This window comes from Bombina bombina, chromosome 7, assembly GCF_027579735.1.
Source record: "Bombina bombina isolate aBomBom1 chromosome 7, aBomBom1.pri, whole genome shotgun sequence".
Taxonomy (NCBI): Eukaryota; Metazoa; Chordata; class Amphibia; order Anura; family Bombinatoridae; genus Bombina; species Bombina bombina.
In genome coordinates, this window is record NC_069505.1 from 125304985 (window position 1) to 125330249 (window position 25265).

Consider the following 25265-nt stretch of genomic DNA (forward strand, 5'->3'; position numbering starts at 1 on the left):
GAGCTCCGGTTTCACCTGCAGCTACCTGCAGATACCTGTACGCCCCGCCTCCAGCCGCAAACCACCAGGTGACTTGATTGTTAAGGTCCCAGTCTCTGTTCTGGTGAGGGGCAGACTGAACCTCTTTCAAGAGGCTTGTGATAAAATCAGTTTAAGATTCTTGGGTACTGAACATAATTTCCTAGAGGTACCGAATAGGCTTTTGTTCTTGCCCTCCTCAAGGAAGATTTCTCCTGTCTCATATCTCCTTTAAAGGCATTTCTTGGCATAGACCTAGAAGTCATGGTGGTGATTACTATGGTCCCCTTTCCAATGAAAGAAGAGACTTACAGGCCTATCTTGGATCTCAATTCTCTGAACACATTTCTAAAAGTGCCAATACTATATATAATATATTACCTTTAGTGCAGGAGGGTCAATTTATGTCTACCATAGACATACAAAATTCTTCATATTTGATTTTCTTAACAGGCATTGGAAATTTATGAAACCTGTTTCTCTGGAAACAGCACCAAGAATCTTCACAAAGGTTCTCCAAGCTCTTTTGTCCATAGAGCTCAGGGCATTGTAGTAGCTCCTTATGAAGATGACATTCTGGTACATGCTGCTTCTTTTCAGAAAGCTAAGGAACATACAAACACAGTTTTCCAGTTCCTTTGTTCCAATTGTTGGAAAATCAACTTCCCAAAAAGCTCTCTACTACCACAAAACAGAGTGTCCTTTCTGGGCTTCATAATAGACTCTTACAATAAGACTCTCTCTCACAGATGCTTGCAGACTCAAATTACAGAAGTCTTGTTCCCTTCTGCAACAAACTCTTCTTCTTACAGTGCTTCAATGCATGGAAGTAGTTGGTGTCATGGTAGTGGCCTCAGCTGCCCTACCTTTAGCCAGATTCCATTTACATCCATTGCAGTGTTAAATGTTGAAACAATTGAATGAAAATAAAAAAAACTGTCTCAGAAGATCTCTTAAGACTTCAAAACAAGACAATGTCTATAACTTGGTGGCAAACTTACCATTCATTGATTCAGGGAGCCTAATTTTTCTGTCCCAATTGGGTGGTAATTACCATGGTCACCAGCCTGCTGGGTTGCAAGAAGTTTGATCCCTTCGGGAGGCGAGGCTACAATCAACATATTGTAACTTCAGGGCTATAGGGAGTTGGCTGCTGTTACCACAGGAGTCTTTTCTGAGGTTTCAGTAAGAAAATGTCATAAGTTGCCTACATCAGTCACCAAGGCTGTACTCAAAGAGCCTTCATGATGAAAGAGGTAGCCTGCATTCATAACATAACCTCATAATTTCATGATCTTAGCAATTTACATTCCGGGTGTGGACAATTGGGAAGCAGTCATCAATCCAGGCTTTTAGATGAGAAAAAGCCTAAAGGGTGTCTCAGAGAAAATTTTAGTTGTTTTCAGAGCGGTGGAGATGAGGAGAAAGCGTGCCAAGGAAAAGGGGTGGGGCAAACCTCCGTAAGGATGCGCAGGCAACAGCCTGAGTTAAAAATTAAAAAAACAAATTTGAAAATAAAAATTAAAAAAACATTATGCAGATGATCCCCAACCTAACTGCTATGAAAAGGAAGAGAACCGCTAACGGCATAGCACAATTCATGGTTCTTTTAAAGAGACAGTAACACGTTTCCAGAAACAATAGAGCTACTAAAGGGAGTGTGAAGAATGATACTGGAAATTTTGGAGCACAAATTTTAAAATGTTTGGTGTTAAGCACAAAGGTAAAGTACCAAGTGTAAAGACTGGAAAGCCCCAGGCTATATGGTATCTATGAAATAGGATACCAGTGATAGTGAATGGGCTATATGTGGTGTCTGGGTCACTTACCTTGACTGCAGAAACCCTAAACTGATCTTACCAGCTTGCAAAGTCATTTCTCCCTTACAGAAATGCTGATGCATTAGAGATCCCATCCAGTGCAAGTCTAAATACTGCAAAGAATATTATCGGATATACCTGTAACCCCTTTGGCAGGGGCTGAGAGATGGGGTTCCCATGACTCCAAAGGGCAGTTATGGCTGAGAGATTTACCCGTGAGGGTACTGAAATTGCCATAAAAGAGGTAATTCTCAACCCATTTTTAGTAACCATTTAAAATATTATAGTGAAAACAGAAAGAGGGGGATAGGGTCTCAAGTCAGGTCTGAGCTCCCAATATGTTATAAAAATCTTGATAGCAGAGCACTTCACTGAACCTCTCACCTCGGAGGTCAAGAACTAACTAGAGAGAGGAGTATAGTTGGGAGGGATAGAAAGCTCTTGTGAAGGTTCTTGACCTCCACCTGTTGGCAGGAAGTATATCCCACATATTATGAACACCCATGGACTCTCCTAATTATACAAAATAAATTCTAGTTTCCCTTTTTTGCTAAAGGTTCATGTCATTTCATTTTCAAGCCAAACAATAAGGGTAATAATTTCCCATGACATATTGTTTGTTATACAGATTTCATTGTTATACCTTTCTATATATCTACTTACTAAATAGGTCTGCTGCAAATGTGCATAAAACTTACTGTATCTGCCCATTGTCCAGGAAGTTCATTATCTCCGGTATACGGCATCCAGGCTTGGTTTCTGTATGATGATGGTGGTTGTGGTATGAAATAACCAGTGTATCCAGATCGGTTTCCTGGAATAGCAAATACCGCTGGCACTGAGTTACCTGTAAAAAGAGAATGCTTGATGAGGAATGTTGTAGTTTGTCAATCATCTTTCCAGCAGCAACAATGCAATAAAGTCTCACAACACATTCTACTATGTAGCCTTTTATTGATCATATAGTTAAGGAATAGATATTTTACAAAAATGCTTCAGAATAAGATAGGACTATGTTACGATACATTGATTTGCGAGTTTTATACAAACACATGCACAGGGCTAGTTGGGTTAGTATTATATTTAAATGAAAACCCTAAAGGCTCATATATACTTTAGAAGAGAATAACAGTTTTTATGTATGTTAAAAATTAAAATGTGATCGCAACCACTATGCCCATTTTTTAGGGTCATTAGAATAAAATGTTGGTTTTTTTCAGTGCTCTCTATGTTAACATTTCTCACTTTTCTGAATCTAGAAAATAAACGCTATGGACAAAATTCTCTAAAGCGCTCAGCTCTTGTGACATTATCTAGGAAGTCTTGTCAGTGCTATGCAGTCCACCAAAAAAATTGTAGAAACGCCAGTGTTAACTGGAAAGTTTTTTTTCTTGCTAAACAGGTTTCTGGATGTGAAAGTGAGACGCATTTTATAATATAATGCTCAAGAAAAAAAAAGTTCTTGTGTGATTTCTCGCGATGTCAGTGAGTTTTTCTAGATAATCGCTCTATGTGCACTGAAATTATTTTAATTTCAATAAAATGACTTTAACAACGCATTTTGAGCATGTAGACAATAGTTCTTTCAGTAAATTGCAATTGTATGACCCACATCTAAGGACACTTTTTGCCCTCTCTCCAGATCATTTATGAGGACACAAATTGTACTGGTGGAAGGCACAGGTGTCACTTGTTAATAGTTACAGGTGAAACTCGAAAAATTAGAATATTGTGCAAAAGTTCATTTATTTCACTAATGCAACTTAAAAGGTGAAACTAATATATGAGATATACTCATTACATGCAAAGCAAGATAGTTGAAGCCGTGATTTGTCATAATTGTGATGATTATGGCTTACAGCTCATGAAAACTCCAAATCCACAATCTCAGCAAATTAGAATATTACATGCAATCAATAAAACAAGGATTGTACATACCTGTAGAACAATATCGGACCTCTGAAAAGTATAAGCATGCATATTGTATGTATTCAGTACTTGGTTTGGGCCCCTTTTGCAGCAATTACTGCCTCAATGCAGCGTGGCATGGAAGCTATCAGCCTGTGGCACTGCTGAGGCGTTTTAGAAGACCAGGATGCTTCAATAGCGGCCTTCAGCTCTTCTGCATTGTTCGGTCTCATGTCTCTCAGCTTTCTCTTGGCATTGCCCCATAGATTCTCTGTGGGGTTCAGGTCAGGCGAGCTGGCCAATCAAGCACAGTAATCCCACGGTCATTGAACCAGGTTTTGGTGCTTTTGGCAGTGTGGGCAGGTGCCAAGTCCTGCTGGAAAATGAAGTCTGCATCCCCATAGAGCTCGTCTGTGGAAGGAAGCATAAAGTGCTCCAAAATCTCCTTGTAGACGGCTGCGTTGGCCCTGAACTTAATGAAGCACAGTGGACCAACACCAGCAGATGACATGGCTCCCCAACTCAACACAGACTGTGGAAACTTCACACTGGACTTCAAGCATCTTGCAGTGTGTGCCTCTCCATTCTTCCTCCATACTCTGGGTCCTTGGTTTCCAAATGAGATGCAAAATTTGCTCTCATCAGAAAAGAGGACTTTGGACCACTGAGCAATAGACCAGGTCTGTTTTTGTTTAGCCCAGGTAAGACGCTTCTCTTCTGATGTTGTTTGTTGTTCAGGAGTGGCTTGACAAGAGGAATACAACATTTGAAGCCCATGTCCAGGATCTGTCTGTGGCTCTTGTGAAAGTCCCCAACACTTTTGAATGGCCTTTTGAATGGCACCTTTTTCTTCCACACTTTTCCCTTCCACATAACTTTCTATTAATGTGCTTTGATACAGCAATTTGGGAACATCCAACTTCTTTTGCAATTACCTTTTGAGGCTTTCCCTCCTTATGGAGGGTGTCAATGATGGTTTTCTGCACAACTGTCTGGTCAGCATTCTTTCCCATGATTGTGATTACTACTGAACCAGACTGAGAGACCATTTAAAGGCTCAGGAACCCTTTGCAGGTGTTATGGTTTAATTAGCTGATTAGAGTGGGACACTGAGCCTAGAATATTGCACTTTTTCACAATATTCTAATTTTCTGAGATTGTGGATTTGGGGTTTTCATGAGCTGTAAGCCATAATCATCACAATTATGACAAATCACGGCTTGAACTATCTTGCTTTGCATGTAATGAGTCTATCTCATATATTAGTTTCACCTTTTAAGTTGCATTAGTGAAATAAATTAACTTTTGCACAATATTCTAATTTTTTGAGTTTCACCTTTGCTTCGATATCTTATAAAAAAATATTTTTAAATGCAGAATACCTCATGACTTTTGCCAGCAAGTAACCAGGACCAAAGACAGGGAGGGGGAGAGCCAGGAAGGCATTTGGGTAAGAGTCATATTAGCCCAGGACCCCAGGTACAGAAATACAAGGGTTGAGGCTGGGGTGTCATGGTTGTTGCCAAGTCATATATTGGAATGGGAGTTAAAGGGATATTAAATCCATTTTTTTATTTTATGAAAATGCAATTTTAAGAAACTTTCTATTTTACTCCTAGTATAATTTTTTTCTTCGTTCTTAAGATATTTTTATTTGAAAAGACAGGAATGTAAGCTTAGGAGCAAGCCCATTTTTGGTTCAGCACCTTGGCTATATTTAGCCACCAATCAGCAAGCACTACCCAGGAGCTGAAGCAAAAATGGGCGGCTCCTAAGCTTACGTTCCTGATTTTCAAATAAAGAAACCAAGATAACAAAGAAAATTTGATAAAAGGAGTAAATTAGAATGTTGCTTAAAATTTCATGCTCTATCTGTATCATGAAATAAAAAAAAATGTGTTTAATATCCCTTTAAGCAGGAGTGACAGCAGCACAGAGCTGCAAAATCAAGATGGTGGCACAGTTAGTAGCTCTGAAGCAATAGTATGTAAGAAAGAAAATGTCTGCAATAAATTAAACTTACATCTCATTATGTGCTGTCTCATCTACTCCTCTAGTATGTAATAAAATCGTTTTCAAAGGGGTATTTGGACTCACAGACACCACAACTGCAGCAAGCTTTAATTAATCTAGGCAGGAATCTTTAAAGGCTGCATTTTAGTGCAAAAAAATATGATTAATTCTGGAGAAAAGTGAGATATTGAAAATGATGAGAATACAATTTAAACTCAACATTTCTTTGCCATTTAAAGGTTAGACACAGTGAAAACACTTTCAAGGGGTGTGTCCCTAGAATGCAAAACAATGCTAGGCTTGCTAAAAAAAAAGAAATTCAGACATTTTTAAATGAACTTAACATATTTTTATGTTAAACTGCAGTTAATTTAAGTTCCATATAATAATGATAATGCCCCTTTGAAATCCTGGTCTCATCAAGCAACCAATCCATTGAAGTGCATTGGAGTCATGTAGCTGAAAACATGTAAAATCATAATAATGCAATATTCCTATTTAGTGATGTCGCAAATAATTCACCGGCGAATAGTTCCCGGCGAACATAGCATGTTCGCTTTCGCTGCGGCGAGCGAACATATGCGATGTTCGATCCGCCCCCTATTCGTCATCATTGAGTGATACTTTGACCCTGTACCTCACAGTCAGAAGACACATTCCAGCCAATCAGCAGCAGACACTCCCTCCCAGACCCTCCTACCTCCTGGACAGCATCCATTTTAGATTCATTTGGAAGCTGCATTCTTAGTGAGAGGAGGGACAGTGTAGCTGCTGCTGATTTAATAGGGAAATTGATAGCTAGGCTAGTGTATTCAGTGTCCACTACAGTCCTGAAGGACTCATCTGATCTCTGCTGTAAGGACAGCACCCTAAAAAGCCCTTTTTAGGGCTAGAACATCAGTCTGCTTTTTTTTTTTCCCTGTGTAATCTAATTGCAGTTGCCTGCCTACCAGCGTGTGTGTCAGGCTCACAGCGTATACTGTGCCCACTTGCCCAGTGCCACCACTCATATCTAGTGTAACAGTAGTGTAGTTTTAAAAAGTGTTAAATAATAGCAGTCAGTTTCCTTCACACGTGTGCGTTTCAGAGCCTGCCTGCCAGGGCACAGTGTCACCCCAGTGCAACTCATATCTGGTGTAACAGTAGTGTAGATTTTAAAAAAACAAAACTTTCTCCAACATTGGTGTGTCCGGTCCACGGCGTCATCCTTACTTGTGGGATATTCTCTTCCCCAACAGGAAATGGCAAAGAGTCCCAGCAAAGCTGGTCACATGATCCCTCCTAGGCTCCGCCCACCCCAGTCATTCTCTTTGCCGTTGCACAGGCAACATCTCCACGGAGATGGTTAAGAGTTTTTTGGTGTTTAAATGTAGTTTTTATTCTTCTATCAAGTGTTTGTTATTTTAAAATAGTGCTGGTATGTACTATTTACTCTGAAACAGAAAAGGATGAAGATTTCTGTTTGCAAGAGGAAGATGATTTTAGCAGACAGTAACTAAAATCGATTGCTGTTTCCACACAGGACTGTTGAGATGAAGTAACTTCAGTTGGGGGAAACAGTTAGCAGACTTTTCTGCTTAAGGTATGACTAGCCATATTTCTAACAAGACCATGTAATGCTGGAAGGCTGTCATTTCCCCTCATGGGGACCGGTAAGCCATTTTCTTAGTCAAACATAAAAGAATAAAGGGCTTAAAAAGGGCTTAAAAACTGGTAGACATTTTTATGGGCTAAAACGATTGCTTTATTGGGACATATTATGCAGATTCTAGCTAATAATTGGCATTATAATCTTGGGGAACGTTTAAAAAAACGGCAGGCACTGTGTTGGACACCTTTTTTAGTCTGGGGGCCTTTCTAGTTATAGACTGAGCCTCATTTTCGCGCCATTACTGTGCAGTTGTTTTTGGAGAGCAAGGCATGCAGATGCATGTGTGAGGATCTAAGAATCACTAAAAAAGCTTCTAGAAGGCGTCATTTGGTATCGTATTCCCCTCTGGGCTTGGTTGGGTCTCAGCAAAGCATATAGCTGGGACTGTATAGGGGTTAAATTTAAAAACGGCTCCGGTTCCGTTATTTTAAGGGTTAAAGCTCTGAAATTTGGTGTGCAATACTTTTAATGCTTTAAGACACTGGTGAAATTTTGGTCATTTTTGAACAATTCCTTCATACTTTTTCACATATTCAGTAATAAAGTGTTTTCAGTTTGAAATTTAAAGAGACAGTAACGGTTTTATTTTAAAACGTTTTTTGTGCTTTGTTGACAAGTTTAAGCCTGTTTAACATGTCTGTACCTTCAGATAAGCTATGTTCTATATGTATGAAAGCCAATGTGTCTCCCCATTTAAATTTATGTGATAATTGTGCCATAGTGTCCAAACAAAGTAAGGACAGTAATGCCACAGATAATGATATTGCCCAAGATGATTCCTCAAATGAGGGGAGTAAACATGATACTACATCATCCCTTATTGTGTCTACACCAGTTTTGCCCACACAGGAGGCCCCTAGTACATCTAGTGCGCCAATACTTATTACCATGCAACAACCCTCCCACAGGATAGGTCTTTTAAGGCTAAAAATAAGCCTAATTTTCGTCCCTTTCGCAGAAACGGACCAGCCTCTAATTCTGCATCCTCTAAGCAAGAGGGTAATGCCTCACAGCCCAAACCAGCCTGGAAACCAATGCAAGGCTGGAACAAGGGTAAGCAGGCCAAGAAGCCTACCACTGCTACCAAAACAGCATGAAGGGATAGCCCCCGAGTGGGGGGCAGTCTCTCTCTCTTTGCTCAGGCTTGGGCAAGAGATGTTCAGGATCCTTGGGCACTAGAAATAGTTTCTCAAGGTTATTTCCTGGAATTCAAGGAACTACCCCCAAGGGGAAGGTTCCACAGATCTCACTTATCCTCAAACCAAATAAAGAGACATGCATTCTTACATTGTGTAGAAGACCTGTTAAAGATGGGAGTGATACATCCAGTTCCAATAAGAGAACAAGGAATGGGATTTTATTCCAATCTGTTCGTAGTTCCCAAAAAAGAGGGAACATTCAGACCAATTTTGGATCTGAAGATCCTAAACAAATTTCTCAGGGTACCATCGTTCAAAATGGAAACTATTCGAACGATCCTACCCACCATCCAGGAAAAGTTCTCTGTCCCCGTCAACAAGAGTTCCCTTCTTGGGAACAATAATAGATTCCTTAGAAATGAGGATTTTTCTGACAGAGGTCAGAAAATCAAAACTTCTAAGCTCTTGTCAAGTACTTCATTCTGTTCCTCGTCCTTCCATAGCGCAGTGCATGGAAGTAATAGGATTGATGGTTGCAACAATGGACATAGTTCCTTTTGCACGAATTCATCTAAGACCATTACAACTGTGCATGCTCAGACAGTGGAATGGGGATTATACAGACTTGTCTCCGATGATTCAAGTAGACCAAAAGACAAGAGATTCACTTCGTTGGTGGCTGACCCTGGACAATCTGTCACAGGGAATGAGCTTCCGCAGGCCAGAGTGGGTCATTGTCACGACCGACGCCAGTCTAGTGGGCTGGGGTGCGGTCTGGGAATCCCTGAAAGCTCAGGGTCTATGGTCTCGGGAAGAGTCTCTTCTCCCGATAAACATTCTGGAACTGAGAGCGATATTCAATGCTCTCAGAGCTTGGCCTCAACTAGCAAAGGCCAAATTCATAAGGTTCCAATCAGACAACATGACGACTGTTGCTTATATCAATCATCAAGGGGGAACAAAGAGTTCCCTGGCGATGAAAGAAGTGACCAAAATAATTCAATGGGCGGAGGATCACTCCTGCCACTTGTCTGCGATCCACATCCCAGGAGTGGAAAATTGGGAAGCGGATTTTCTGAGTCGTCAGACATTTCATCCGGGGGAGTGGGAACTCCATCCGGAAATCTTTGCCCAAATAACTCAATTATGGGGCATTCCAGACATGGATCTGATGGCGTCTCGTCAGAACTTCAAGGTTCCTTGCTACGGGTCCAGATCCAGGGATCCCAAGGCGACTCTAGTAGATGCACTAGTAGCACCTTGGACTTTAAACCTAGCTTACGTATTTCCACCGTTTCCTCTCATTCCCAGGCTGGTAGCCAGGATCAATCAGGAGAGGGCCTCGGTGATCTTGATAGCTCCTGCGTGGCCACGCAGGACTTGGTATGCAGACCTGGTGAATATGTCATCGGCTCCAACATGGAAGCTACCTTTGAGACAGGACCTTCTTGTTCAAGGTCCATTCGAACACCCAAATCTGGTCTCCCTCCAGCTGACGGCTTGGAGATTGAACGCTTGATTCTATCAAAGCGTGGGTTTTCAGATTCGGTGATAGATACTCTGGTTCAGGCCAGAAAACCTGTAACTAGAAAAATTTACCATAAAATATGGAAAAAATATATCTGTTGGTGTGAATCCAAAGGATTCCCATGGAATAAGATAAAAATTCCTAAGATTCTCTCCTCTCTCCTTTCATCAAGAAGGTTTGGAGAAAGGTTTATCTGCAAGTTCTCTAAAGGGACAGATCTCTGCTTTATCTGTCTTACTACACAGAAGACTGGCAGCTGTGCCAGATGTTCAAGCATTTGTTCAGGCTCTGGTTAGGATCAAGCCTGTTTACAGACCTTTGACTCCTCCCTGGAGTCTAAATCTAGTTCTTTCAGTTCTTCAAGGGGTTCCGTTTGAACCCTTACATTCCGTAGATATTAAGTTACTATCTTGGAAAGTTTTGTTTTTGGTTGCAATTTCTTCTGCTAGAAGAGTGTCAGAGTTATCTGCTCTGCAGTGTTCTCCTCCTTATCTGGTGTTCCATGCAGATAAGGTGGTTTTGCGTACTAAGCCTGGTTTTCTTCCTAAAGTTGTTTCTAACAAAAATATTAACCAGGAGATAGTTGTACCTTCTTTGTGTCCGAATCCAGTTTCAAAGAAGGAACGTTTGTTACACAATTTGGACGTTGTCCGTGCTCTAAAGTTCTATTTAGAGGCTACTAAAGATTTCAGACAAACATCTTCCTTGTTTGTTGTTTATTCTGGTAAGAGGAGAGGTCAAAAAGCGACTTCTACCTCTCTTTCCTTTTGGCTTAAAAGCATTATCCGTTTGGCTTATGAGACTGCCGGACGGCAGCCTCCTGAAAGAATCACAGCTCACTCCACTAGGGCTGTGGCTTCCACATGGGCCTTCAAGAACGAGGCTTCTGTTGACCAGATATGTAAGGCAGCGACTTGGTCTTCACTGCACACTTTTGCCAAATTTTACAAATTTGATACTTTTGCTTCTTCGGAGGCTATTTTTGGGAGAAAGGTTTTGCAAGCTGTGGTGCCTTCCGTTTAGGTGACCTGATTTGCTCCCTCCCTTCATCCGTGTCCTAAAGCTTTGGTATTGGTTCCCACAAGTAAGGATGACGCCGTGGACCGGACACACCAATGTTGGAGAAAACAGAATTTATGCTTACCTGATAAATTACTTTCTCCAACGGTGTGTCCGGTCCACGGCCCGTCCTGGTTTTTTTTTAATCAGGTCTGATGAATTATTTTCTCTAACTACAGTCACCACGGTATCATATGGTTTCTCCTATATATATTTCCTCCTGTCCGTCGGTCGAATGACTGGGGTGGGCGGAGCCTAGGAGGGATCATGTGACCAGCTTTGCTGGGACTCTTTGCCATTTCCTGTTGGGGAAGAGAATATCCCACAAGTAAGGATGACGCCGTGGACCGGACACACCGTTGGAGAAAGTAATTTATCAGGTAAGCATAAATTCTGTTTTTTTTGACTGTGTTAAATAATAGCAGTCATTTTCCTTCACACGTGTGTGTTTCAGTGCCTGCCTGCCAGGGCACAGTGTCACCCCAGTGCAACTCATATCTGGTGTAACAGTAGTGTAGATTTAAAAAAAAAAAAACTTTTTTGACTGTGTTAAATAATAGCAGTCATTTTCCTTCACACGTGTGCGTTTCAGGGCCTGCCTGCCAGGGCACAGTGTCACCCCAGTGCAACTCATATCTGGTGTAATAGTAGTGTAGATTTAAAAAAAAAACACACTTTTTTGACTGTGTTAAATAATAGCAGTCAGTTTCCTTCACACGTGTGCGTTTCAGGGCCTGCCTGCCAGGGCACAGTGTCACCCCAGTGACACTGGGGTGACACTACCTGATTGATACAACATCATACCTGATGTTTTAAAGCACATTATTTCAAACAATTTAGGAATGTTAGGTGATTTATGCCCTTTATGGCTTAAAACCAGACTCTGCATCAACTATGTAATTTTCCATGGGAGTTTTGCCATGGATCCCCCTCCGGCATGCCACAGTCCAGGTGTTAGTCTCCTTGAAACAACTTTTCCATCACTATTGTGGCCAAAAAGAGTCCCTGTGGGTTTTAAAATTCACCTGCCCATTGAAGTCAATGGGGGTTCGCCCGGTTCGCGGGTTCTCGAACTTTTGGGGAAGTTCACGTTCCTTGTTCGTGAACCCAAATTTTTAGGTTCGCGACATCACTATATCCTATTTAATAAAGTGTTTAACTGTGTATTTACTGTAAATATTATACATTCCAATGTTCTAAGTGTTTATAAAGAGATATTTATTTATATATATATATATATATATATATATATATATATATATATATATATAAAATGAAAAGATGAAAGCACTCACTGGACTATGGACAACAGTGTCAATAAAATATCCTTTATTGTGACGTTTCGGGACCAACAGCGTCCCTTCTTCTGACAAGCAACAAATCAAAACAGACAAACATTTAAAGGCCCCTAAACCACTCCCCATAGTGACCTACCAATCAAAATGTGCCGTGTGCAAAAGTAAGTGAGCCGTGTGCAAAACCGGCATTAATCTCAGTGTTATAATTTCAAATACAAATAAATATTGTTAAAAGTGTACATTGAATCATGCCTATCTATATATAATAATATCACAGTGTGTGTGTGGTGTTAATTTCTCAAAAACTGTATCTGATCATATACATGCTCAATACTTAACATAGTGCGTTAAACCTAATAGAAAAGTAAACAAAACCTGATAGGCGTAGATCGCACGCCCCTGTTGTGTGATAGGCTCAGCACATATGCCTCACAAGCACACACCTTCCAAAGCATCACAAGCCAACCGCGATAGCCAACCATGTAAACAACTGACCTGATTGGCTACATGTGACCGAACAGTCCCACTGTCAATAGCGGTGTCATAACCACTAATCTAATGGTTGTCATGGTTCCCACAACACACAGGTCCCCCTGCTGCATAACAGGACTTCCACAATAGCCCCGCATACCTCTCATTGTCAACGCTCCAAGTCCCTGTGCTACACGAACCGCATGACGTTGAACCGGCATTGCTCACAGCTTAAACACCACGCCCCAATCCCCATTGCCTAATACCGCGGTTGCCGCAATCGGGGTTTGTGCTTTGCATACGGGTTTCCATAGCAACCGCGGTATTAGGCAATGGTGATCGCGGCGTGGTGTTTAAGCTGTGAGCAATGCCGGTTCAACGTCATGCGGTTCGTGTAGCACAGGTACTTGGAGCGTTGACAATGAGAGGTATGCGGGGCTATTGTGGAAGTCCTGTTATGCAGCAGGGGGACCTGTGTGTTGTGGGAACCATGACAACCATTAGATTAGTGGTTATGACACCGCTATTGACAGTGGGACTGTTCGGTCACATGTAGCCAATCAGGTCAGTTGTTTACATGGTTGGCTATCGCGGTTGGCTTGTGATGCTTTGGAAGGTGTGTGCTTGTGAGGCATATGTGCTGAGCCTATCACACAACAGGGGCGTGCGATCTACGCCTATCAGGTTTTGTTTACTTTTCTATTAGGTTTAACGCACTATGTTAAGTATTGAGCATGTATATGATCGGATACAGTTTTTGAGAAATTAACACCACACACACACTGTGATATTATTATATATAGATAGGCATGATTCAATGTACACTTTTAACAATATTTATTTGTATTTGAAATTATAACACTGAGATTAATGCCGGTTTTGCACACGGCTCACTTACTTTTGCACACGGCACATTTTGATTGGTAGGTCACTATGGGGAGTGGTTTAGGGGCCTTTAAATGTTTGTCTGTTTTGATTTGTTGCTTGTCAGAAGAAGGGACGCTGTTGGTCCCGAAACGTCACAATAAAGGATATTTTATTGACACTGTTGTCCATAGTCCAGTGAGTGCTTTCATCTTTTCATTTTCTAAAATACCTGGCTACAGCACCCTGGCAAGTTGCGGTCTGTTGGTGAGAGTGCATATACCAATAACAAACTTCTATCTATGCTCCTACGGTACAATGCACCCACAGTTTTGCTGAATCAGCTCAAATCATTTCCCTTCTTTTCAATATTTGTGCCTCAACATTTATCAATATGACTGAACTACATACTGATAACATGGAAACACCTGATGTAACTCAGAGTGAGAATATGGAAGAGAGACATGAGGACATCTTTACATTCACGGACGAAGATGCAGAGGCCATTAGATTTGGCTCCATTGAAGAACAACAGGTGGAAGAGTCATGTCAGTCTCTGTATAATACATTAGCGAAGTTGAAACAACGTGAGATAGATCTCAACCTTCATGGTATATATCTTTCTGACTACCATAAAAAGAGAATACTGCCACAAGGGTTTAGAGTGAAAAACATCCCTACTATTGGGAGATCAAATGCTGAATTTTGCACCAATTGGTGCAAAATTCTTAACAAGTGCTCATTTGATCTCATGCTTCTTGTGATTAGAGAAGCGGGACGACTACTCCAAGAAGTGAGAACTGAAATCCGAGTGTTTGAAGCAGAACAACTCAACACACTCAGAGCAGATAAGAGTGTTGATTGGTTGGATAAACTGACACAACAAGTCAAGCTATATAAACAAGAACTTATTGCATTCAAAAATCGAAAACTCCAAACAGTTCACCAGGACTACACATATAAGAGTGTATATCGTTGGATGTTATCACCGGATGAGAGACAGAACTACAGATCAAGACGTGAAAGAAGATTCACGAAAAGAAACATCAACACGGTTGATACCAGCTCGGGTGATAGCTCAGACCCAGAGGTGGCAACAACTAGCGGAGACTCATTATATCGAGGCATCACCACAAGATCCAGAGGTGCTAACAGAGGACTACAGTGGGACAACATGAGGGGAGCGAACAATAGAGGCACCTCATACACTTCATCTAACACTTCTTCAGTTCGTTTTTTAGGACGAGGCACAGGCCACACACGAGGAGGGGGGGGGCATGTCACGCCGCCCTCCAATACAGAGGAGATGATTAATAATGTATTCAATATCAGCTCGAGACCGCTTTCACAGCCAGAAAACTCCCTATTGAATAAGGGTTTATCCTATGTTCCGACAATGAAGTTTAATTCATTTGACACCTATATCGACATTCAAAAATTTGGGAGGAATCTGAGACTCAAGGAGTACTATCAGACAGATAATAGTGAAACAACACCCTTCCGAACACCTGGAACATTTGACCCAAAGTCGCAAAATCCATCCATTACTGCATACACGAACTATCTGAGTCATGTCTCCAAAGAAATCCCCAACAGGCGGAGAGCAGATAATTTGTCTAAGGAAGAGAGACAGGCATTAAAGACACTAGCAGAAGACACGACCATCATAATACGCCCGGCGGATAAGGGTGGGGCGATGGTCGTGATGGATGTGCAACAATATAGATCAGAACTTTTGGGACAACTAACAGATAGAAAGACCTACAGGACCCTTCAAATGGATCCCACCCATCAATTGAAAAGACACATAGATGAAAAACTTGAGAGGTGGTGTGCAATGGGATGTATAACCATACAGGAACATAAATTTTTGAAAAGGGACTATCCCATAACACCCATTATCTACACGTTACCAAAAATCCATAAGGATCCCACACACCCCCCGGGAAGGCCTATCGTCTCAGCAAGGGGATCACTCCTCCAACCACTCGCTGAGTTTCTGGACTTTCATCTGCAGCCGATGGTCAAAAGAATGAAATCGTACACACAAGACTCAAATGCCTTCATTCGATCCATTACCCAAATAGATGATTTACAACCCACTGATCTACTAGTGACGATGGATGTCTGCAGTCTTTACACGGTAATTCCCCACAAATTGGGGATTGCAGCCGTGGTCAACCATCTACGAAAGAGTCCTTATGTGGGACCCCCAGAGGATGTTCTGGTGGATCTCCTAAAGATATGCTTGGAGAACAACTTTTTCCGGTTCAAGAACACTTTTTACTTACAAATTGAAGGGACCGCGATGGGGTCAAACATGGCACCATCGTTGGCCAACCTGTTTATGGCGGACTACGAGTCCATACAAATGAAGGTGTACGAAATGGATGCCATTCTATACTATTGTCGGTATATAGACAACGTCTTCTTGATATGGCGTGATGGCGAACAGGCCCTGAACGACTGGATCCTTACCTTAAACGGGATGGATAGCACTATTAAATTTCAACACTCGGTCAACAGTGTCACAGTTGATTTTCTAGACGTCAGGGTGTTCAAAACGTCCAATAAGCTGGGTACCACATTGTTCCGGAAGAAAACAGACCGTAACACACTACTACATGCCAGAAGTTGCCACCAGCCTGCACTCATACGGAATATTCCTAAAGCCTAATACCAAAGGGTGATAAGAAACAACACAAACATAGATCTGATGCAGACACAGATGTCAGAAATGACACAAAGATTCCTTCAACGTGGGTACAATAGAAAGAACTTAGAGCAACAACGTGAATCGGCTCTTCTAGCCCAACAAGAACAAAGTACCACAAGTACTACACCAAATCGTCAACTCACGTTTGTGACCACGTATAATCCAGACCAACACCAGATTGCCAAAGCAATAAAGGAGGAATGGAAGATTCTCCAGAGTGACCCCACACTACCGTTCACTGAATGGGCAGCACCACGACTGGCATATCGTAGGGGTAGGAGTCTACGAGATCTCCTAGTAAAGACTGATATCCCTTTAAAAAATGAGAAACAGACATGGCTAAAGAGAAAAATTGGATGCTACAAATGCATTAGTTGTGTAACTTGCAACAGCATGCACACTGGCACGACATTTCAACATCCTGATTGTCGTAAAAGATATCAGATTAAATATTTCCTGACATGTACAACTCAATTCATCGTATACCTACTTAATTGCCCCTGTGGGAAATTTTATACTGGCAAGACGACTGACGAAGCCAGAGTGAGGATGGCGAATCACCGCTCAAGCATTAGATCGGCAATTAACACGGGAAAGGCAGAACATCCGGTGGCCCGCCACTTCCTTGAAGCAGGACACACTGTGAGCGACCTACACTTCAGAATCATTGATCACGTGCCAGCCCTACGAAGAGGTGGAAACCGAGCCAAGATCCTTCTGAGAAAAGAAGCACGCTGGATTCATGAATTATGCACATTGGCCCCAAGAGGTTTAAATATTCAGACGGGGTGGCAGAACTTTCTATAATGGATATGTGCTGTGAGAGTCCATTGATTCAGTGTCGTGAGAGTCCATTGATTCATTGGTTCTATGCCCGTGAGGGCAGGCGACACTGTGTGTATCGCTAATAATGAGAGTCTACTTCCCACTCTTGAGTTATTTCTCCCTTTTGGAGTTGAAATTTCTTTACCTAATTATACCAGATATGGTGTACCATGATTTTCATACGTTAGATGTTTAATTGTGAATATGTTAATATTTGAGGGGTGCTATGTTTTTATTTGTTTTTAATCTTGCTTTATTACACTTGTCACACTTTCATGTATTGGTTATGTCTGTGACTGGTATGCTTTCTATACATGCTCAATGGATTTGATAATAGTTGCTATTAACGTATGGTGTTTAATGTCTATCACTTTGGATGTCTGGATATGATTGGCAAGTTATTTTATATGATTTGTATAGGGTGATGTAAGATTGTGGTTTGCTTTTGGTTAGCTTATGATATATATGGGTATACCCTGATCAATATTGTTAGTACTCAATAATTGGTGTATAGATTTATACACATTTATTTATTTTCACCATAGGTGGTTAGTTCTTGTACACAAGGAGTTTGTGATGAAGCCCCCTGAGTGGGGTAGGCTCAACCCTGACGTTTTTGCAGAGGGTTTGATACTTAGGTAGTGTGTGGTTTTGATTTATATTACACGATTGAGTAGTATTATTTTATTTATTATTATTATTATTGGTTATTGTGTATGTGGTTTAGAATAGGTTGATCTGGCGGCAAGCACCATCTGTTGGCAGATGACTGGCAGAATCATGGCACACTTTGTCTCTGATTGGTCCTTTTGAAGTGAAGAATGTTTTGTTTTAGACATTTGCTGTTGTTTTCTTGTTGGCCTTTTGATGTGGACAAAAAGAGCAGATGTTCATTCTGACGTTGATACCCAATTGGGTAAGATATTATACACTATTACCCAGTTACGCATGTTACAAATATACAAGCATAAAGCTCTTTGTTTCCCCCTTTTTTTCCATTTGGATAGTTGGAGACTAACCTAGCCATCCTCTTTTTAGGGGGTGGCTCCTAGTACTAGATCATGTACTTAGCTGGCACAATAGTTAGCCACATTCGAGACTGGTGGTTTATACAGGTTACCATAGTAACCGTGACATTAGGATGATGGCGGCTGGAGATGTAATGAATAATGTTTTGATGTCATGGATGTTGTGTCCAGTAGGCACAACACACATCCGCAATCGGGGTTTGTGCTTTGCATACGGGTTTCCATAGCAACCGCGGTATTAGGCAATGGTGATCGCGGCGTGGTGTTTAAGCTGTGAGCAATGCCGGTTCAACGTCATGCGGTTCGTGTAGCACAGGGACTTGGAGCGTTGACAATGAGAGGTATGCGGGGCTATTGTGGAAGTCCTGTTATGCAGCAGGGGGACCTGTGTGTTGTGGGAACCATGACAACCATTAGATTAGTGGTTATGACACCGCTATTGACAGTGGGACTGTTCGGTCACATGTAGCCAATCAGGTCAGTTGTTTACATGGTTGGCTATCGCGGTTGGCTTGTGATGCTTTGGAAGGTGTGTGCTTGTGAGGCATATGTGCTGAGCCTATCACACAACAGGGGCGTGCGATCTACGCCTATCAGGTTTTGTTTACTTTTCTATTAGGTTTAACGCACTATGTTAAGTATTGAGCATGTATATGATCGGATACAGTTTTTGAGAAATTAACACCACACACACACTGTGATATTATTATATATAGATAGGCATGATTCAATGTACACTTTTAACAATATTTATTTGTATTTGAAATTATAACACTGAGATTAATGCCGGTTTTGCACACGGCTCACTTACTTTTGCACACGGCACATTTTGATTGGTAGGTCACTATGGGGAGTGGTTTAGGGGCCTTTAAATGTTTGTCTGTTTTGATTTGTTGCTTGTCAGAAGAAGGGACGCTGTTGGTCCCGAAACGTCACAATAAAGGGTATTTTATTGACACTGTTGTCCATAGTCCAGTGAGTGCTTTCATCTTTTCATTTTCTAAAATACCTGGCTACAGCACCCTGGCAAGTTGCGGTCTGTTGGTGAGAGTGCATATACCAATAACAAACTTCTATATATATATATATATATATATATATATATATATACAGGTAGCCCTCAGTTTACGCAGAGGTTAGGTTCCAGGAGGAATGGTTGTAAATCGAAACCGTTGTAAATTGAAACCCAGTTTATAATGTAAGTCAATGGGAAGTGAGGGGGTTAGGTTCCAGGCCCCTCTCAAAATTGTCATAAGTAACATCTAATACATTATTTTTAAAGCTTTGAAATGAAGACTTTAAATGCTAAACAGCATTATAAACCTAACAATATAGATTGTATCATCATCAAACTAAGTTTAATGAACAAAAATTTGCTAAACATCACCTAATAAAATAATTACACAACAGACTGCATCATCATCAAACTAAGTTTAATAAACAAATTGTTTTTTTACTTGCATTTTATCTGCAATCAGTTCTCTGCATTGTTAGCATGTTAGATAATATTGGGTCTGCACCTATTCTATGCATTTCAATCTGCATTAATTAATAAGCAGTTAGGCACCCTCACCTCAAGCTGCTGGACAGGAAGATAATAGGGAAGTGCCTGCTAAAATTTGCTTGATAAATCTGGTCTGATCTGTGTACACATATCAATTTCAGGCTGTTAAGTTACATAACTTTTCTGCAAAACAAGAGGACAGCTCCACCTGCTGACTATTTTATTTAGTGCACTTTGCTTTCCAAAGCTTTTCAATAGCAGTCACATGACTGAAAAAAAAAGGTTGTTATTCTGAAACGACGCAAATTGAACCGGCGTAAACCGAGGGCCACCTGTATATATATCTGTATATATCTATACCTATATAAAATCTTGTATATATAGAACACACTAATGCTTATCAAAAAGCAATCACACAGTAAAAGGCAGATTTCCTTTCTCAAGAAATCACAAAAGGAAAAAATAGAGCAGACCAGCTTTTTCGCACAGTTGAAAAACTGTGGGATCTAATTTGCCTAAATAGTGTCTAAACCTTCAATCAGTCAAAATGTGAGGAGTTTGTCAACTTCTTTTCCAACAGTGTCAACCATCTGTTCAAACATACCATAATCAACTAAAACTCTCTCAGGACTCAGAGGACCCTAAAACAACTCCCCATCAAACTGGACAAGCTTTAATTACATTGATGAAAACAACATCATACAAACCATAAAAAGCTGCATGCCACAACCTGCCATCTGGATCCTGCTCCAACACTTCTTTTAAAAAGATACATTGGCCTCAATGCACCGGTCTTCACCAAAATTACTCAACATTATTAAATCAAGCAGTTCTCCATCCTCTCCTAAAAAATCCTCATTGGATCCTGACTGCATTGAGAATTACAGACCTATCTCAAACCTTCCTTTCCTAGGAAATGTCATTGAGAAAATTGTTGTAACCCAACTAGAAGCATGGCTGTCAACAAAAATATTTATGACTCATTCCAGCCAGGTTTCAGAACAAGACGTTGTACTGAAACTGTGCTGGAATGGGTACTAAATAATCTCCTGATGGCAAAAGACAGGGGTGAGTGCTCAATACTAATTCTCCTTGACCTCTCTGCTGCATTTTACACAGTGGACCATAGCATTATAATAAACCACATGCACAATATCTGTGTGCTGGGTAGTACAGTTCTAAAATGGTTCATATAAATTCTGTGTGACAGAAACCAGAGAGTACCATTCAAAGTTTGTACCTATAAACCTGCCCCTTAGCATATAGAGTTCCATTGGGGTTCCATCTTATCTCCCATTTGCAGTGTACATGCTGCCAATGGGAGAGATCATAAGGCAGCATGGCCTCAGCTACCATTGTTATGACACACAAATATGCATCTCTTTTAAGCCCAACTCAAATGTTCAAGTAGAAACATTGAATAAATGTCTTGATGATATCTTTGGAATGGATGAGTGCTAGCTGGTTGAAACTAAACTCAGACAAAACAGAAGTACTTGTGATGGGTAAAGATAGTATGATGATAACTAAGCTGCAGCAAGATCAACAAATTAATCTAGAATGTGGAGGATCAAATCTACAAACCTTAAATCTCGAAAGAAATCTTGGTGTTATGCTTGACAGTGAACTTTCTCAGAAATATCATATATCAGTCACAGTACAAGCCTTATTCTGTCATTTATAAAAATATAGCCAGGATCAAGTACCTTATTCCTACGGACGATCTTCCCACGATAATCCCTGCATTGGTAACATCATGTTTGGACTACTGCAATGCTCTTTATTATGGTCTCTCAGAAAAACTACTCCATCGCCTTCAGTTGGTACAAAACGCTACAGCCAAAATCTTGCCATGTAACACCTATCCTCCATTTTCTGCACTGGCTGTCAATAAAATGGCACTTACTATTCAAGATAGGCCTACTATCCTACAAATCTCTGCATGATCAGGGACCAAGCTATTTAAAAGAATTAATGGTGCCCTTTGTCCTACCTCGTATGCTTTGATGTCCAGAAATTAAAAGTGCCAAGAATGCATATTAACCACTAGAGGGCATTAGCTCATGTGTTTCATATAGATAACATTGAGCTAATGCACGTGAAGTGACCTAGGAGTGAGCACTGATTGTCTAAAATGCAAGTTTTTAAAAAAACTGAAATAAGGGGGCAGTCTGCCAAGGCTTAGATACAAGGTAATTACAGAGGTAAAAAGTTTATTAACCCTTTGAGTGCTAAGCACTTTCCCACCTTGGTGCTAAGCTTTTATAAGGTTTTTATTTTTTGAAAATACATTTTTAACTTTTTTTTAGATCCCCAAGACTTACACTGTTGGAAAGGTTAAGCGATTACCTTTCCAACAGTGGGTCTTGGGGGTCTGTAGCTGCTTAGATGCCTGAGATACAGGCTTCTAAGCAGCATGCCCCCTGTTCCTATACTTAACATTGTTAAGTTTAAATAAAGTTGAGCAGTGACGTCATCACGTCATTGCGCATGACGTCACTGCACATAACGTGAAGCCCTGGCAATGCCTGTCACTATGCAGGCCCGATCGCAAGGGTAGGAGCAGGTGGGAGCCCCCAGATCTCCCTCAAGGTGGGAGAGTGCTAGCAACGGCTCAGAGCCGTCGTTAGCACCAGAGTGGGAAACTCTGCAATGGCTCAGAGCCTTCGTTAGCACTCAAGGGGTTAATATAACTGTGTTGGTTATGCAAAACTGGGGAATGGGTAATTAAGGGATTCGCTATATTTTAAAACAACAAAAATTCTGGTGTTGACTGTCCCTTTAATATCTAAACAAATAGACCACTGGTGCTCATGATAGCGGGGCTTCTACAAGACCATTTTGATATTTTCTTTAAGTTTTGTTGAGTGAGCAATTGAAAGAGATGCTTGGTAGTTACCTTTGTGCAATAAAACACATTTCAAGCTTCTGGTGGAATATAAAATTATATGCAATGGATAAACTTGCAAAACAATGTTAAAGATAAGATTAGATTGTAAAAAGACAGCCCAAACTGTGCTGTTTATTTCAGCAGTCACAGGTCTTATAATAATTTGAGGGGTATCCATTATCTCAAAAACTAGAGCCAATTCAGCAAAACTGATGTAATTTGTGGATTCCGAACCCCAATAATATCCTAAACTTGTTTAAACATCCTTGGCAACAAAAAATGTTTACCTGACTTGATTGGTATTAAATTCCGGAATATTTGAGAAGTACTTGAGGAAATACAGCGTAAAATGCTAGGAATCGTAAGATTGCTTTGTTCTGCAGAACTGTATTGCTACATTGCTCATTTCCAGATAAAGAGTTAAACGTGGGCTGACCCCTAAGAGGTGCTTTACTCTAATTGATTGAGATTTAAGTTAAGCACGATTGTGTTTATGTACAATAACGTCCCATAACATACGAGGCTCTCTAATCCCATGATGTAGAATTACCATTCTCATCTGTTGCAAAGTGAAACTAAGCTAATGAGTCCCTAGTGGCAGCAGTAATAGGAGAGGTAGATTACATCTCTCAGGAGAGATACTGCCATAATAAAATTAAAACATGCGAAAACATGGCTTAGTGAATGGAAAATATATTCATTCTGATGGTCTATAATTTATTTATTGCTTTGTTGCATTATTTAAAGGAAATTAAAGTGGCGTTTGCATCACTTTTAGTATCTTAGCCCACTTACAGCATCTAAAGTGTGAATGCTAAATGTTTGCATATTTTAAAGGGAAATAAAAGTCAAATTTAAAGTTTAATGCTTCAGACAGAGCATGCAGTTTTAGAAGACTTTTTAATGTATTTCTATTATCAGATTTACTTTGTTCTTTTGGTATTCTTTGTTGAAAAGCATACCTTGGTAGGCTCAGAAGCAGCAATGCACTAATAGGAGCAAGCATGTGATTGGTGGCTACACACAAGTCTCTTTTCATTGGCTCACTAGATGTGCTCAGCTAGATCCCAGTAGGGCATGGTTACAGTGATATACAAGCAATAGTGCAATAATAAGATGTTAGAACATTTTCTTTTTGCACTTTTATGTTGCTTAAAAAGGTTTGTATTATTAAAAAAAATGTCATATACTAATAAATGTGCCATATAAACTAACTAATGTTTACTCTTGCATGGTCCGTACATCTGATCTGGTTTTCCTAGGGTACACCCGTACATCTGATCTGGTTTTCCTAGGGTACACCAGTTCTCAAAACTTAAATTAAAACTTAAAAACTTAAACACCTTAAATGCTAAAATGCATGCTCACAAAATTAAAGGGACATTAAAGTCAGAATTAAATGTTCACAATTCAGATAGCTCTGGCAATTTTATAAAACAACTTTCTATTTACTTCTAATATCAGATTTGCTTGGTTTCTCTTGGTATCCTTTGTTGAAGAGTAAACCTATGAGGGTGCTTAGGCGCATGTGTACATGCCTTTAGTAGTTTGTGAGAGCAGCATTTGCAACAATGTATAACATTGCTATTAACATTGTTGCAAACAATGACACTCCTGAGCTCACCTAGGATTAATCTTTAACAAAGGATACCAAAGAATTAAAGGGACAGCCCTCACTAAAATTGTTATTGTTTAAAAAGATAGATAATGCCTTTACTACCCATTCCCCAGCTTTGCACAACCAACATTGTTATATTAATATACTTTATAACCTTTAAACTTCTAAATTTCTGCCTGCTTCAAATGCTCTATAGATAGCCTCTTATCACATGCTTTTTTTATTTGCTTTTCACAACAGGAGACGTCTAGTTCATGTGGGCCATATAGAACTCCTATCTGGTGGCACATTAGATTGCACGCGCAGTGCCCCAAATTTGAAGTAGGAGGACCGACCAAGCATCTTTATCCATCTCCCGGTTCCTAAAATCCATGCCATATACACGTCCCCTGATAGGGGACGTAACAGGGATTAAACTGATAGTAATAGTACTATTTAACACACCTTATAATAACGCAGAGAGAGGCAACGCAGAGAGAGGAGTCTGAAGAAGAGGAGTCAGAGGAGGAAGGTGGCTTTGAGGAGGTGGAAGACCAAACACAGCAGGCGTCCCAGGGGGCTTGTTGTCACCTTTCGGGGACTCTTGGTGTTGTACGTGGCTGGGTGGAGGAAGAGACCTTCAATGACATCAGTGAGGACAAGGAACGGGACATGGCTAGCTTGGTATCCAACCTTGTGCAAATGGGGAGTTTGCGGTTGTGCAAATGGACTGTTTGCGGTTGTTTGCGGTGCGTTAAAGGGACAGTCTAGGCCAAAATAAACTTTCATGATTCAGATAGAGCATGTAATTTTAAACAATTTTCCAATTTACTTTTATCACCAATTTTGCTTTGTTCTCTTGGTATTCTTAGTTGAAAGCTTAACCTAGGAGGTTCATATGCTAATTTCTTAGACCTTGAAGCCCACCTCTTTCAG

At 40.6% G+C, this 25265-nt stretch overlaps 1 protein-coding gene across 1 annotated transcript in view; it reads right to left on the bottom strand.

Moving 5' to 3' along the window:
- The window catches only part of KIAA1549L (KIAA1549 like), a 316552-nt gene that overhangs the window by 12536 nt on the left and 278751 nt on the right, over positions 1-25265 (bottom strand). The window contains exon 20 of the mRNA XM_053689305.1: positions 2537-2685. Coding sequence (XP_053545280.1) covers positions 2537-2685 — 149 coding nt within the window. The remainder of the gene's footprint in view (positions 1-2536; positions 2686-25265) is intronic.